The sequence below is a fragment of the Lynx canadensis genome, chromosome D1 (assembly GCF_007474595.2).
Source record: "Lynx canadensis isolate LIC74 chromosome D1, mLynCan4.pri.v2, whole genome shotgun sequence".
Taxonomy (NCBI): Eukaryota; Metazoa; Chordata; class Mammalia; order Carnivora; family Felidae; genus Lynx; species Lynx canadensis.
Window position 1 is genome coordinate 61,465,509 of NC_044312.2, and position 15,603 is coordinate 61,481,111.

General features: G+C 34.8%; 1 protein-coding gene across 1 annotated transcript; it reads right to left on the reverse strand.

Moving 5' to 3' along the window:
• Nucleotides 1-304: 304 nt before the first annotated feature.
• On the reverse strand, nucleotides 305-4,221 carry LOC115526276 (olfactory receptor 51G2-like). Its single transcript, XM_030333730.1, has 2 exons — nucleotides 4,215-4,221; nucleotides 305-1,299 (listed from the first exon to the last, which is right to left on the reverse strand). The coding sequence occupies exons 1-2, from the start codon at nucleotides 4,219-4,221 to the stop codon at nucleotides 305-307; spliced, it is 1,002 nt and encodes a 333-aa protein (XP_030189590.1).
• Nucleotides 4,222-15,603: the final 11,382 nt, after the last annotated feature.

A 15,603-nucleotide genomic window follows, 5' to 3' on the forward strand; every position in this document is an offset into this window, starting at 1 on the left:
AAGTACTTTGTTCACTCTGTCCAAGATGAACTATAAGACTATAAACTTTTCTGACTAAAATATATGAACCAGTGGACAAAGAAATAATGCAAATAGTTCATTATTTCAGATTTTTATTTCTTGAATAAATTTTATTGTTCAATGTACATTTGTTCAAATCATAGAATAGAAGCAGTTTTAAAAGTTACCCAAACCAATATACTGTATAATTCAGAAGAGTCAAACAGAATCTTTGTGGGCTTTTAGAATATCAGCAGCTCTTTGCTTTCATGAAGCATTCTTTCTCTCTTAGGATTGTGCTCATTTATGTTATAAATGTGACTTGGGATTCTCCTGGTCTTCTTTTGGTGAACAGTTTCTGAATTTTATCTCGTATCTGCTTGGTTTTCGCTACATACACAACAGGGTTCATCACAGGGGGAATGAGAAAATGCATGTTAGCCATGGTCACGTAGATACATGAGGGAAGTTTGGGGCCGAAGCGGTGCAGTATGGACAGGCAGATCATGGGTGTGAAAAAGAGAATCACAGCACAGATGTGGGAAATGCAGGTGTTGAGAGCCTTGAGACGGCCACCATAGGATGCAATGCTCAGTACAGTTTTCAGTATCAGGACATATGAAAAGAGGATGAAGAGAAAATCAAGTCCCATAGTGGATAGCACCACAAACAGTCCAAAGATGCTATTGATCCTGGTGTTGGAACAAGAGAGCTTTATGATATCAGGATGCAGGCAGTAGGAATGAGATAGTACATTGGAATCACAGAAGCACAGCGTCCTCAAGAGGATGGGGAGAGGCACCTGCACAGTGAATGTTCGCACTATAATGGCCAAACCTATCCTGGAAATTACACCGTTGGTGAGAATGGAAGAATAGTGCAATGGACGACAAATGGCCACATAGCGGTCAAAGGCCATTGCCAGTATGATAGCTGACTCAAAATCCTGGAAGGTGTGAATAAAAAACATTTGGGTGAAGCAAGCAGAGAAGGTGAGCTCTCGAGCATCCAGCCAGAAGATCCCCAGCATTGTGGGGAAAGTGAAGAGGGACAGACCCAGATCAGAGACAGCTAGCATGGCCAGGAAGAAATACATAGGCACATGGAGGGTCTGGTCCTTGCAGATAACTGTCATGATGGTCATGTTGCTCACCAAGGTAATGAAGAACATGGCACAGAAGGGTATGGAGATCCAGATGTGCACAGCCTCCAGCCCAGGTATGCCTGTCACCACAAAGGTGGAGACTATGGATGTGGTGCTATTGGTGGGCAATATAATGCCAGAGGTGCATGCCTTTCCTAGAACAAAATTTATTGACTCAGTCACAGATGTTAAAATTTGACTTGAACCTTTGACAACTCATAATACATCTTACTTTAAATTGACCCTGAGTTGTCTCTAATATGAGATTAAATGCTGTTTCCCGACACAGAGCATCTAAGCCTCTAGACTAACAAATGAGACCTGTTTTTTTGATCAAATTCCCTAGATATTGTAGCTTTATGAAGGAAAAATGAGGAAAAAAAGTATCATTGGTATTTAGTTTATCTAAGTACTTTAACTGATATAATGTTTGTTATAAATAAATAAATAATAAAAAATCCAAAGTATATGATATGTTCAAGTAAATTTCTTTTAAAAATCCATGCAAATTCATACTTCTTACTGTAATTACAGTGGTACATCATTCCTGGGTATTTCTTACTGCCTTAGACTACCTTGATCCATATTAGACAGAGCTACTTAAACTGTAGTTCTTGGCACATTTTGATATCCTATTATTTCTCCAGTGAGATGAGTGCAGAAATTTAAATAAACCTTTAATTTAAAGGTTTAATTTAAAGCCTGGGTGGCTCAGTCGGTTAAGCATCTGACTTCAACTCAGGTCATGATCTCTCAGTTTGTGAGTTCGAGCGCTGCAGTGGGCTCTGTGCTGACAGCTCAGAGCTTGGAGCCTGCTTTGGATTCTGTGTCTCCCTCTCTCTCTGCCTCTCCCTGCTCCCTATCTGTCTCAAAAATAAGTAATAATTTAAAAAAATTAAAAATAATAAAAAAGTAAAATAAATCTTTAGAAACTTTTGCATTAATTGACATAATGTATCTATGCTTTAATTTAAATAATTTAATTTAATAATACTAATTATTATTAGTATATAATAATAGGGTTATTATTGCATGTATTTTTCATTTCATTTCCATTAAACATAATTTTAGTTATATTTATGAAAGTATTTGGTGATTGCAAAATTTTAAGTATACCTTCACTCCATAGGTTATGAATTACTGTTTCATGATAATTCATTGTTGAATATAAATGTGTTTTTTTTTCAATTGAACATGAACAAAAACAGCAAGAATTTAGTTACATATATTTAAAAATACTAAAATTTTGAACAAATTGTTTAATTTTTTTAATGTTTATTTATTTTTGAGAGAGAGACAGAGTGCAATCCGGGGAGGGGCAGAGAGAGAGAGGGAGAAGCAGAATCTGAAGCAGGCTCCAGGCTCTGAGCTGTCAGCACAGAGCCTGATGAGGGGCTTGAACTCACGAACTGTGACATCATAACCTGAGCCGAAGTCGAAGTGATTGAGCCACCCTGGTGTCCCTAGATTGCTTAATTAAAAAAAAAAATCATGTTCATGGTTATGTTTGACCATGTTTGACCAAAGTATTGTAAATATTTTGAATTTTAATTAAAAAGATCTAGAGATATTTTGCATAGTTACTATGTACTTGTGTAAGCAAACAGTTCATTTTTAATGATGATAACAAAATGTTATACAATGCCTATTTTATTGACTTAATTCAATATGGGTATGGTTATTTATTCATCCAAATATTCAATAAATATCAATTATTTTTCTCCATATTCTTATTGGCTCTAAGCTTGAAGATTATAACAAAGATCTAGGAAAGTAAAATTAGCAACTTCTTTGAAGAAGTGACAAGCTTATTTAATAATCAACAAAATGCACAGTATGTCAGAGATGAGACCGTTTTCATAGTCTTCATTACCAAAACTTATTTATTTAAATAAAACAATGAATCTTGTGATACACTGAATCTCTTTCCCACAGACAGCAAAGTACACATTTTTATGAGTTCACCTCTCACCAGATTCTGTTTTTATGGAACTACATAGACATTGCATTTATACTTATATACCTTCCTATCGTAGCAGTCATCTCACAATGACAAGAAGCCATACAAATATTTGCACGTATGCCTTTCCCAACCCCTCATCTACCCTCACTCACCAATGTCATCCTTGGTATCGTTTGTGGGCCTTTGTAGAGATGTGCACTTCTAAATCATCATTCCCTGGGTGGAACTGATGGGCCTTAGCTGCGGTGGCCTGAGTATTTCCCAGCTGTTCCTATTTGAATTCTCCCTTAAGTCTAATCTTTGGTCAGATTAAGAGTCTCAGATAAAATAATAATATTTTTTTAAAAAGTTTTTCTATAAAGTCTGACTACCTAACTTGGTTGGCATTGTGGGTAAGAAGCTGGAAGATCCAGCCCATTTGTCTCTGCTTCCATTTGACAGGTTAGTGAATTTTTCAAAATCTTAATTCATGTCAATTTGGATCAGACTTTTAGAAATACTAACAAGGGAATCACTATATTTCTATGCATTGTGTTTAAAAATTACAAAAATTGGAATTATCTTCAAGAGGCTTTATTAGTATTTTTTTTAATCTTGAGTTTTGTTGTAAAAGATAGAGAATGGAGGTAGAATGGCTAGAAAACTCACTCTTTGTTGGATAAAACTCATTCTGCTTAGTCAAATCATTGCACCTTCCAACATTAAGGGTCTGGTGCCATGTTTATTCACAATGCCTTTTATTATGCATGGGTTTTACAAAGCATTTTCAGAATCCAGAGTCTACACTTGTTGTTTTCAAAGGATGTCCATGTTTAGATATGAGGCTGAATCTCATGGTCGGTGTAAACACAGGCATGGGTAGTTATGCACTTCTCTAGTTCAGGAATACGTTAAACCCACTCACTTTTCTTTGGCTCAGTAGCATTGTCCAACTGTTTCAGGTTCTTGAGGGAAAACAAATTAGAGATACTTTCACAGAAAGAAACACCTCTAGATTCCTGTAGTTCCTCGTATTACAGGCTAGAGTGTCTCTACTCACTAATTTATCCATAGTCTCTTTGTTCTTAGTCTTTTCCAAATGCAAGTAAACAATATCTTCTCTCTTACCTGACATCTCAAGGTAGAGTGTTTGCTAAAGTCCTGCAGGGGCAGCTTTCTCTTCCATGTCCAAAATCAAGAGTCCTATGACCTGGTTTGAGCTTCTTTATTATTCATGCAGCTATCTCACGAGGATATAATCTCCTAGGAAGCCCCAGTCTCTTCTTGATTTATTTACTTTGAAAGTTTTAATTTATTTATTTTAAGAGAGAGGGAGCACGCACACATGGGAAGTGCAGAGAGAGAGACAGAGAGAGAAAATCCAAAGCAGGCTCCACACTGTCAGCACAGAGCCCGATGCAGGGCTTGAACCCACGAAATGTGAGATCATGATCTGAGCCATAATCAAGAGTCTGACAGTCAGTTGACTGAGCCACCAGGTGCCACTTTTCTTGATTTAAAGTCCATTCTTCATTGTTTCCTAGGGAAGCTCCAGAAATAGCCCAAGTACTGGGTACTTTTTTTGCATCAGGTTAATTGAAAGCCTCTCATTAAGTCTTGGTGTCATCTCATTTCACTCTGAAGCGAATTGTTTTAATGTAGTATCTACATCTTGGGATTGTTCATGTCTTCTACAATATATTTTGAGATTTCTCAAAATTTAATTGCTTCACAGACATCTGTTTGAATTCTGCTATTGTTCCATTTATACTATATGTTTCAGAAACCCTATAGAATATATGTAGAAATTACCTTGGAATTCTGAAATTATAAACTATATAAACTTTCCCATCATCATTCCACACTGTACCCCTACACACACCATGCACCTTACACATAACTGCATGTCAAGGACCTTTTTTTGTCATGTAGTTTCACATAAACATATGGACTTTCAGGCTAGCAGAATGCACAGATTCAATGGCATTCAACAGGAGTAGTCAAATTTCCACAAATTCCACAAAATAGCATTAGACCCTCCTTGTGACGAATCATGTTAAGGAATTAAAAAAAACACTTTTATGTGTCTTTTATTATTTACTTTCTCACATAAAAAGCCATATATTCTCCTCATTTCAATTAGCAAATCATGTTCAGTTTGAACAAGCTGAAATTCAAATATATTAATTTATCAAATCCCCCCCCACCCCGGTCAGACAACTAATATGTAGCCAATCTAGGATTCAAAGGTAATTCATGGTCCCCAGAATGTTCTCCCTTTATCAAAATATACTTCAAAAATAACATCAAAGTTATAATTTTTATAAACCTGACTTGTATTGATAAAGTATCTTTTCTCTGATGAAAAATGTTTATTTCCCCTTCTATGGAGGAAAAGCAATCATAATGGAAATCACTTAAGTGCAAAATTGGTTGATCAGCTATCTCCACTGATTCTTCTTGTCCTGAGGCTTTCTATATTCATAATAATGCTGTGAACTGAAGCCACTAATATATATAAATAAAATACCACTGAGAATGATATATTACCCAAAGTAGCTTCCTATTTCCCTGGGTGTTTTTGTCATTATTATTTTCTTAATTTAAAGATAGAAATATTGAAATATAGATCATAATTAATAATCCTTTACTCATTAAAATTTTTTGTGTGACTTAGATTAAAATAAAATAGGTAGTTTCCTGTCTACTCAAAGTTGTGAAGACCTATGACCTTTGAGAAAAAGTATAAGTTAAATGTGGGACTGGGAACCAGAGAAAGAGGTCTTGCATAAATGATTCCTAACATGTGAGGACAGATTCTTAGATGAGGTGTCCAAACTGAAAGTTCAGTCATCTCCAGGAAAAAGAATATTTCTTTTTTTGTATTCTCCTGTTGATTTGTCAGATATATCAAGGCCCAACACAGAGAAGACGTTACATAAATGTTACATTAGTATTAACAGATCCAGCAATATGCTATTTATTGAAGATATGTATTGAACAACTTTGTGTGTTAATGTGTTAATGACGGTAGCTGTATTCTTGAGTATATAGCTGTGAGAAATGACTATATAAAATGGCATTATGGAATTCATCAATTTAACCTCTCAGGAGCCTTTGAGAATAACTAAAGATAATACATAAAGATGTGTAGAATCTCAGAGTACTAGGTAGTATACACCATTTAACTCCAGCTTTACTAAATGTAAAAATTCCTACTATTCCTATCAGTGAAATGGCAAACAGAACCAAGAACACCTGAATAAACACAGAACATATCCAGACTGTGAACTGAGAATACTTATGTCAACTGTCTTACTTGTGCAGGAACACTTGTACACAAGGAATTAAAGATGTAAAACAGCAAATAAACCCATCCTTTGTTTTATTAAATTCCTGAAAATAAATTTATTCAAATAATCAATAGGCAATCTGGGCAAATGGAAATTATTTGAGAGAAATAGATTGCTCACATAGAAAAACAGCTTAGGTCCTTTGTCGAACAACAGTTTATTTATCAAGATGGCTTTCACTTTCCAAACCACATTATTTCTACCCTAAACTATTATGCCATGAGATTTATATATTGCCATTCAGTTCCAACCTTCAAAAAGGTATCTCAGATCTTGGGTCCGGATCCCAAAACCCTAGAAATATCCCAACCTGACCACTTTCTTCTGAAGTACTACTGGAAATATGTCAAAGTAGTGTTCTCTATTAGTTCAATTAGTAAGTTATGGATCTAGTTTATACTTGGTGTCCTACCATGGCTTAAGACCCCATAATTCATGAATCTCCTGCTTGGAGATATCCAAGATGCAACATGAGGTAAACCTCATGTTGTGCCTGGTCTCCGACTTCTTAACACCGAGTTTCAAATTACTGAGATTATATTTCATCATGAATAAGGAACACTTGCTTTTATGCAATCCTTTCACATTTGCTTCCGTTGGTGCAAATTTGCCTTATTAATAGACATACTTTTGTTTGTCTTTCTGTTGTTATTGCTAATTTGTGTGTTTAAGAAGTTTCACGTGGGTGAAGGCAAATCCACAACTGATAAGTCTGTCCTTGAGATGGCTGCAAGGACTGATGAAGACAGAAGGACTCCACAGTACAGCAGACTTAAAGGAGCAATTTTGCCTTGAGTGACCAAAAGGATTAGGAGAACTTGTCTCAGCTCTTTTCCTATTTGCCATGGGAATCTGGTTGGGGGAGAGAGAGCTCTTCTTTTAATGTTCTATCTGCCAGGAATTGCATATTTATTAAATCTTCAGTTTAGATAGCCAGTAACTAAGGACCCAAGACACCAGGTGCATGAACAATTTAATTTCCCAAGTATTATCAGGCATGTATTGATTTGTCTCATTCCAAGTGTTTTCCTCTCCATGACAGATTATGCATCTTAACTGTAGCTGTGCCAAAACTCTCATTAGTGCGCCTGTCTTTTCAAATGCCATATTTATACCAAATATAATTTATAATGACTTTGGCCTCTTTGGGAAAGTCTCAGTGTGAAAAATTGTCTATTTGAGAAGTGCCCTAAAATAAAAAAGAAGTAAAATGTGAACTTGTGACTTGTTTAAGGAAGCTTCCAAAAGGAATTCAGGCAGGATTGTTAGACTAGGTTATTAGCATAAATAAGTAGACAAAATTTTACAGAGAACTTTAGTTTATGAAAATATGATCTAGTACTCCCATATACATCAATCAGTTGATATATTGGTAGAAATTACAGTTGAAAAATTTGATTTTGAAAAATTTGAGTTTTACTGTCTAATATTACCCAGAATAATCTTAGATGCAAATATTTTGACACAGTGAAGGCAGAATCACAGTGGAGGCAGGACAAGGATATAAAGACATGAAAAGGTTTTGAGGGTGACTCTGAATGGGGTCCTGGTTTAGAAATTTGGATTTAATGATGTTCCCCAATCAAGTGCCTACATGGACTCAAATTTTCTGAAAAATAGTTTGCCTTTATTTTAAATATAAAGATAGAACTGAGATAATAGGGACTCTAAAAGTATCTATTTGAATATTTTGAAATACGAATTTAAGTAATTTACCAAAGAATTTGCACACATGTCCAATAATACATAACAAAGATCATACCTTACTAATAATCAATATAACAATACAAATTAAGGGAATAACAATACACTTTTTTTTCCCATTTGGTCTAGTATGTTAGGAAATTTAGGAGATTGGCAAGTGTGAAGGAAAAGAAGTCAAATCTTTATACTTCTCTGGATGTATATTTATTTAACATTTTTGAAAGGAAGCTAAACAGGAATTAAATATGTACTAAGATGGTATAATTATTAATATTTGTGAAACATAAGCAGTCTAAAAATCAGAGAGGTGCTTAATATATTACATTTTTATTGTGCAGTATTAAGTATCATTTATTTATTTATTTTTTAAGGAGGCTTCATGCCCAGCATGGAACCCAGTGTAGGGCTTAAACTCATGACCCTGAGATCAAGACTTGAGCTGAGATCAAGAGTGTGACATTTAACCTACTGAGCCACCCAGGGTCCCCAATATGAACTATCTTTTAAAACTCAGAGGGACACTTTTTGTACTGTCATGGAAATATGCCTTTGATAAATCCTTGAGAAAAAACCCCACAAGATATAGAAAGATACAGTCTGAAGTCATGTGCTAAATAACTTTAATATATTTTCTTTTTTAAATGTCTCTTTTCTTTTTTTAATGTTTATTTATTTTTGAGAGAGAGAGAGAGAACTCGCCCATGTGAGCACACAAGTGGAGAAGGGGCAGAAAGAGATTGGGCAGAGGACCCGAAGCAGAAAGCCTGATGCGGGGTCGTGAACTTAGAAATCATTACCTGAGTTTAACTTGGATGTTTAACTGACTGAGACACCCAGGCATCCCGAAATTTATTTTATTTTTTATGCAGAAAGATAAAGTTAGACAGTTTTGTTTTGTTAACTCTGGGGAAAATAGTTGTTGCAATAAATTACATGGAAAAAAGTTTTGACAGCATGCAAGTATTTATTTGTATTAAATGCTTTTTTTAAAAAAAATTAAATTTTATTTATTTATTTTGAGAAAGAGATAGAGAAAGGCAGAGAGAGAGAAGGAGAGAGGGAAGGGAGAGAATCCCAAGCAGGCTCCATGCTGTCAGCGCAGAGCCCGATGTGGGGCTCAGGAACCCATGAACTGTGAGATCATGACCTGAGTCAAAATCAAGAGTCAGATGCTGAACTGACTGAGCCACCCAGGAGCCTCTGTATTAAATATTTTTAAGTAGTTATTATTCTATTTGCTAAGAAGCCTAACATTTCGTAAACAGCCGATCTTGTTTAAACATAGTTCTGGTTTACATGTTTTCACTCCAGCTTGCTTTTCATATAACAAAGGAAGAAATTGCTCAGATCCACTGTGTTCAAATAAAAATGAAAGCTTTTGGTTTCTCCAGTACAAAAAGATGCTCTATGGTGTACAATATCTAAAAGATGCTTCCTCCTTTCTCAGATCCCTTGGGGTGAAAATAAATTTAAGCTTCTTAGCTAGGGGTTGGGAGCCCACAGTGCCTTTTAAATCTCAGCAGAGCTTTCTGGGTACTTGGGAGACCTTCTCTTGTTGGCCTGTAAGCTACCATTAAATGACCAAGCCTTTGAAGTAAAACTGCTTCCGCACACAGAGCTGTGGGGTTTTGTGTCTTCCAGGGAGGGACAGTCCTGCCAACAGACACATGGGAAAGTGAAAAGGCCATTCGCCGTGTAGTAAGTGAAGTATTTCAGAGATAAATAATAGCAACTACCATTGTAAATGTCCTTTCAAGTAAATTGGTTATAATGTTCTTTCAAGTAAACTTATATAATAATAACCAGTTTTCCAGGGTAAAGGGACCCATAGGAATGGCTAGTGTTGAGTTAGGGTATGTGAGATTTGGGGATTAAATTGTTCAGAGAATCCTACGTTTGATAAACTATACATTTTAAAGTTAAATGTAAAGTTAAAGTCACATGCTTGTTTGAATTTCATCTGTATTTTCTTCTGAGTACTAATTGGTGTAGTCATGATCAATTTAAAGAGTATCTGTTAATGCTACCTGTGCATATTGTGGTTACACAGCTAGTATTAGATTCCCAAATTACAGGGACTGCATTTCTTGATTTGATAGCTTTCCCTGGAATCCTGAAACCTGTGTCTCAGGAATATATTTTGCAACATGAGTTAGATTTGACTCAATCAGCATGTTCTGTTTTTAGGTGCTGTTTTTAGGTTCATGAAGAGATCAAATGTGCATATTGTGGTTACACAGCTAGTATTAGATTCCCAAATTACAGGGACTGCATTTCTTGATTTGATAGCTTTCCCTGGAATCCTGAAACCTGTGTCTCAGGAATATATTTTGCAACATGAGTTAGATTTGACTCAATCAGCATGTTCTGTTTTTAGGTGCTGTTTTTAGGTTCATGAAGAGATCAAATGCTTTTGCAAATTTTGGGACTTTTCTCCCCACCTTGTTTAGCAAAAGTGCTTTTCCCAATATAAATGTTGAGTTCATGCCTACTGGTAATAATAGTCATCTTCTTTACAAGTTTCAAGATGAGGATTTGTGTTTTGGGAAAATGACCATTTAAAACCAAACTTAGGTGTTCAGATAAAATATAAACTTGACCTGGGTGAAGAGCTGTTCTGCTAATATTTAGAGACTTGTCAGTCTGCAACGTCAACGCTGTATTGATAATACTAAGCTGCCATAATATTCCTGATCTCGGTTCTCTGTAAAGTCACTATAATTTTGCAGAATTACACAAGGAAGGTTGTTCCTTTGCACAGGAAACATATTTGCTTTTACCCAACTGATGCTTCTTTAGAATCCTCCTTAAATTCAACTGATCATTGGAACCATCTGCAATATCCCTAAGTTAAAATTTATACAGAGTGAAGTAGATATGGATATAAATTTGATATATACTTCTCAATCAGACCTCAACACAGTACTACACAGTGACTTTTGCAAGTTTTGTTTTTCAATTCTGTCAGCATTATAATAAGCTCTTTTACTGTTTTCTGTTTAATCTTTCTAAATACCCATTAAGAGGTATGATTACCCATATCTTGACTGCAAGGAATATAAGTTCTTCGAAAGGTAAAATGACCGTTGAGATTACATAAGAGGGAAAAGACAAAGCCAATTTTTAAACCATAATAATTTAGTTTCTTTCATAATGCTGTTTTACTTTAATGCTTTACTCCAATGCTTGGAATGATACCTGACAAACAACATTCTTGTTAAAATGTACATAATTGATATAAGGTAGTATGACATGACAGGACATGACATGACATGACATGACATGACATGATGTGACATGACATAAAATGACAGTGTAACTTCAAAGGGGAAGCAGGTAAAATAAAATTTTCCTTTCAGCAGCTGATATAAGAATGGATTTAGAGCTAGATCTTTTCTTACTTTAAGTTTGTTTATTTTTTGAGAGAGAGAGAGAGAGATCATGAGCTGGGGAGAGGCAGAGAGAGAGGGGGAGAGAGAATACCAAGCAGCTCAGAGCCCCATGTGGAGCTCGAACCCATGAACCATGCGATCATGACCAGAACTGAAATCAAGAATTGGACTCAGTTTAACTGACTGAGACACCCAGGCACCCCAAGCCATATCATTTCTTTAACCAAAAAAAAATCTATTATATTCATATATAACATATTATAATATGTAATGTATAGTTACATTATAAATGCATTTATATTTAAATATATATTTGAATAATTATTTATATTATATAATTACCTGTGTAAAATATTATAAATAATATTTACATATATGATATATTTATATGTAAAAATAATAATCAAAGAAACAGGGCTAATGGGATGGAATAGAATGAATTATATTCAATTTGTTGTTTGAAGCTGGAGTTATGGTAAAACAAGAAGCTTTTATGCTAGTAACTAAGATGCATTCATAACAGATACATGTATGTGAATGACTATGTTTATGTATGTGTAATTGCAGGATATTTTTATAATCAGATGTGTTATGTGTTTTTAGCCCACTGCTACCAGGGGCATTTCTCATTTATACATGTTTAAGATAGAGCCTTTAGTAAATCAAAGTGAAACTTTTTTAGAAATTTGTGTAAGAACATAGCTTTTGGTTGGACTTTGAAGGAAAAATACCCACACACACACATACACACACACATATATAACACACTCAATATCCGTATATTATTTTGGTGAATGAATATTTATATTAATTAGTTTGTTTTCTTATAGAAATTCAAGTACTAGGATCCAGGAAATGTATATTGACTTCACCACTAGTATTTGAAGATGGGCCAGGTATCAGCTATTCTTTAATTAATTTTTTCTAGAATTCTCTTTTATTCTTTCCTTCCTCTCTTCCTCTTTTTCTCTTCCCTTCTTCTTTCCCTCTGTACCACTGTCTTTTTCTGCCTTTCCATCTCTGTTTCTGTTGCCTCTTTTCTTTCTCCAACACATATTTAAACTCCTCATTGACCTGGAATATTGGTTTGATCAACTTGACCTTACTTTTTTTTTTTTTATAATGTATTCAAAAATATAAATAACACATGGGAGAGGTTTGATAGACACACTAGATAGATACTCTGACCTATATGTATATATTATATATACATATCACTTCTCTCATATACTTTGATTTTTAATAAAATCCATTCATGGTTTTAATATGAAATCTCAGAGTAAAAGAATGTGAGAGTATATTATTTTGTAGAAATATTTTAATATTTCCTAACAATCAGTGTGTGTCCTAGCGAAGTTAATAAGGATTTTTATAATGTTTGCAATTCACTTAGACATACATTTGTATTGAATTGAGTATGATAAAGGCCAAGAAACAAATGTTGATTGGTAAGGTTTTAGGCAGTGAGTGTGCAGTGTGTTTTTGCTGTCTCATACATTTAATCCTCACAGAATTACTTAATAAAGTATCATTAATACAAATTTACTGAAAAAAAAAACCCTGAAATTTAGTGAAATTAGTGAAATCAAGCAATTTACCTCAATCCTTATTAATCAAGTCAGCCATTTACCTATACAAATTGTTTATCATAATATATAAGGTTTTTCAAGAAAAAATCTCATTTAGAGAAATAACCTGTAATCTCAAGTACTTGCAGATTAGTCGACAGGGCAGAAAAATAATAAAAAATTCAAAAGTTTATGGGTGTAATGATAGGAGCATTAAAAGGTACCAAAGAAGGAAGTTTGTTCAATTATTTTGAAAGGGGTTAGGGAATACTTTTTGGACAAGATAAATTTGAGATTTATTTTTAAGACTGAAGAGAAGTTCATGAGGTATGTAAGAAAGAGGGATATTTCTGGAGAAAGCACAAGAAAAAGTTGTAAGCATTGATAAGGGTTAAATTAGCCCTTATGCTTAGCATACACATTTGAATTTCCTTTGAAGCATGTGGGTAGAGATATCTATGGGTCAGCTGAATATATATTCAGAAAAGGTATGTGGGTTGGATATGGAAATTTGGGAGTTAACTAAAGCCTTGAGAGTACTCAAGTTGCCCATAAATTTTATATAAATCTGAAAAGAAGAGAAGAAGATAAGTAAATCAATTTGAACTAGAGAAGCCATGCCTTTTGTTCAAAGCCACCTTTAGATTTCTAAGAGATAGGATGCACGTAGGGTGTTATAGTTCTTTAAAATGGAGAAAAAATGAAAGACACTGTTGACAAAAATATTAAAAGAGGACATAGAGATTTTTTTTTCAGCGTGGATGTGCACCATTTAGATCAGAGTCAAATAGGTAAATGTGTAAAAAATATAACTTGGCACTCATCCTAGATACAATAAATTTCTAGTAGTGGGGTCAAGTAATTTCACAGACTACAGTGACATTTTCTTTATGAATGAGTTGAAAGGAAGGATTTGCAGAAGATATCCTGAAGAGATACATTTTGATGAAGTACAGAATTAGAGTAATTTAAAAGCTATTTCTTAGACAAAAATCTTATATTTTTGGTTAGCTTTATGGAGGTGAAAACTACCTAGAATAAAATTTACCCATTTTAATAGTGCAATATGATGAATTAAAAAAAAATATATATATATATACACACACCATTCAATCAGTACATTAGCCATGGTATGGGCATTTTCTTTAAAAAATTTTTTTTAAATGTTTATTCATTTTTGAGAGAGACAGACAGACAGACAGAGCAGGGGAGGGGCAAAGAGAGGAGACACAGAATCTGAAGCAGGATCCAGGCTCTGAGCTGTCAGCACAGAGCCCGACATGGGATTATGACCTGAGATGAAGTCGGACGCTCAACTGACTGAGCCACCCAGGCACCCCAGTATGGGACATTTTCATCTCCCAAAAAGACAGTTCTGCCTGTTTGCAGCCAATCTCTTCACACTCCCTGTTCATCTCTCAAACCTCTGAGCAAATATCACTATGACATTGTGTTTTCTAGAATTTCATATAAATGAGGTCATACATCTTTGATCTTTTATTTTTGCCTTCTTTCACATAGCATTAGTGATCCATTCATTCTGTTGCATCTATCAGTAATCTCTTCCTTTTTTAAAAAAAAGTTTATTTATGTATTTATTTTGAGAGAGAGAGAAGGAGAGAGAGGGTGAGAGAGAATCCCAACTAAGCTCTGCACTGTCAGTGCAGAGCCTGACACAGGGCTCGAATTCACGAACCACAAGATCATGACCAAAATCAAGAGTCAGATACTCAACCGACTGAGCCACTCAGGCACCCCCCCCTCTTTGATTTAAATTGTGTGGATTTGTCACAGTTTGTTTATTCATTCAACAGTGGTTGTATATTTGGTTTTTTTCTGGGTTTTTTGCTAGTATGAATAAAAATATTATGGATAAATGTGTACAAGTCTTTGTGTGAACATGAGTTTTCATTTCTCTTGGACCAACTTTTTTTTTTAATTTAATTTTTTTTAATTTACACCCAAATAAGTTAGCATATAGTGCAACAATGATTTCAAGAGTAGATTCCCTAATGCCCGCTACCCATTTAGCCCATCCCCCCTCCCCACAACCCTTCTAGTAACCCTCTGTTTGTTCTCCATATTTAAGAGTCTCTTATGTTTTGTCCCCCTCCCTGTTTTTATATTATTTTTGCTTCCCTTCCTTATGTTCATCTATTTTGTGTCTTAAAGCCCTCATACGAGTGAAGTCATATGATATTTGTCTTCTCTGACTAATTTCACTTAGCATAATACCCTCTAGTTCCATCCATGTTGTTGCAAATGGCAAGATTTCATTCATTTTGATTGCTGAATAATACTCCATTGTATATATGTACCACATCTTCTTTATCCATTCATCCATCAATGGACATTTGGGCTCTTTCCATACCTTGGCTATTGTTGATAGCGCTGCTATAAACATGGGGGTGCATGTGCCCCTTCGAAACAGCATACCTGTATCCCTTGGATAAGTACCTAGTAGTGTAATTGCTGGGTCATAGGGTAGTTCCATTTTTAA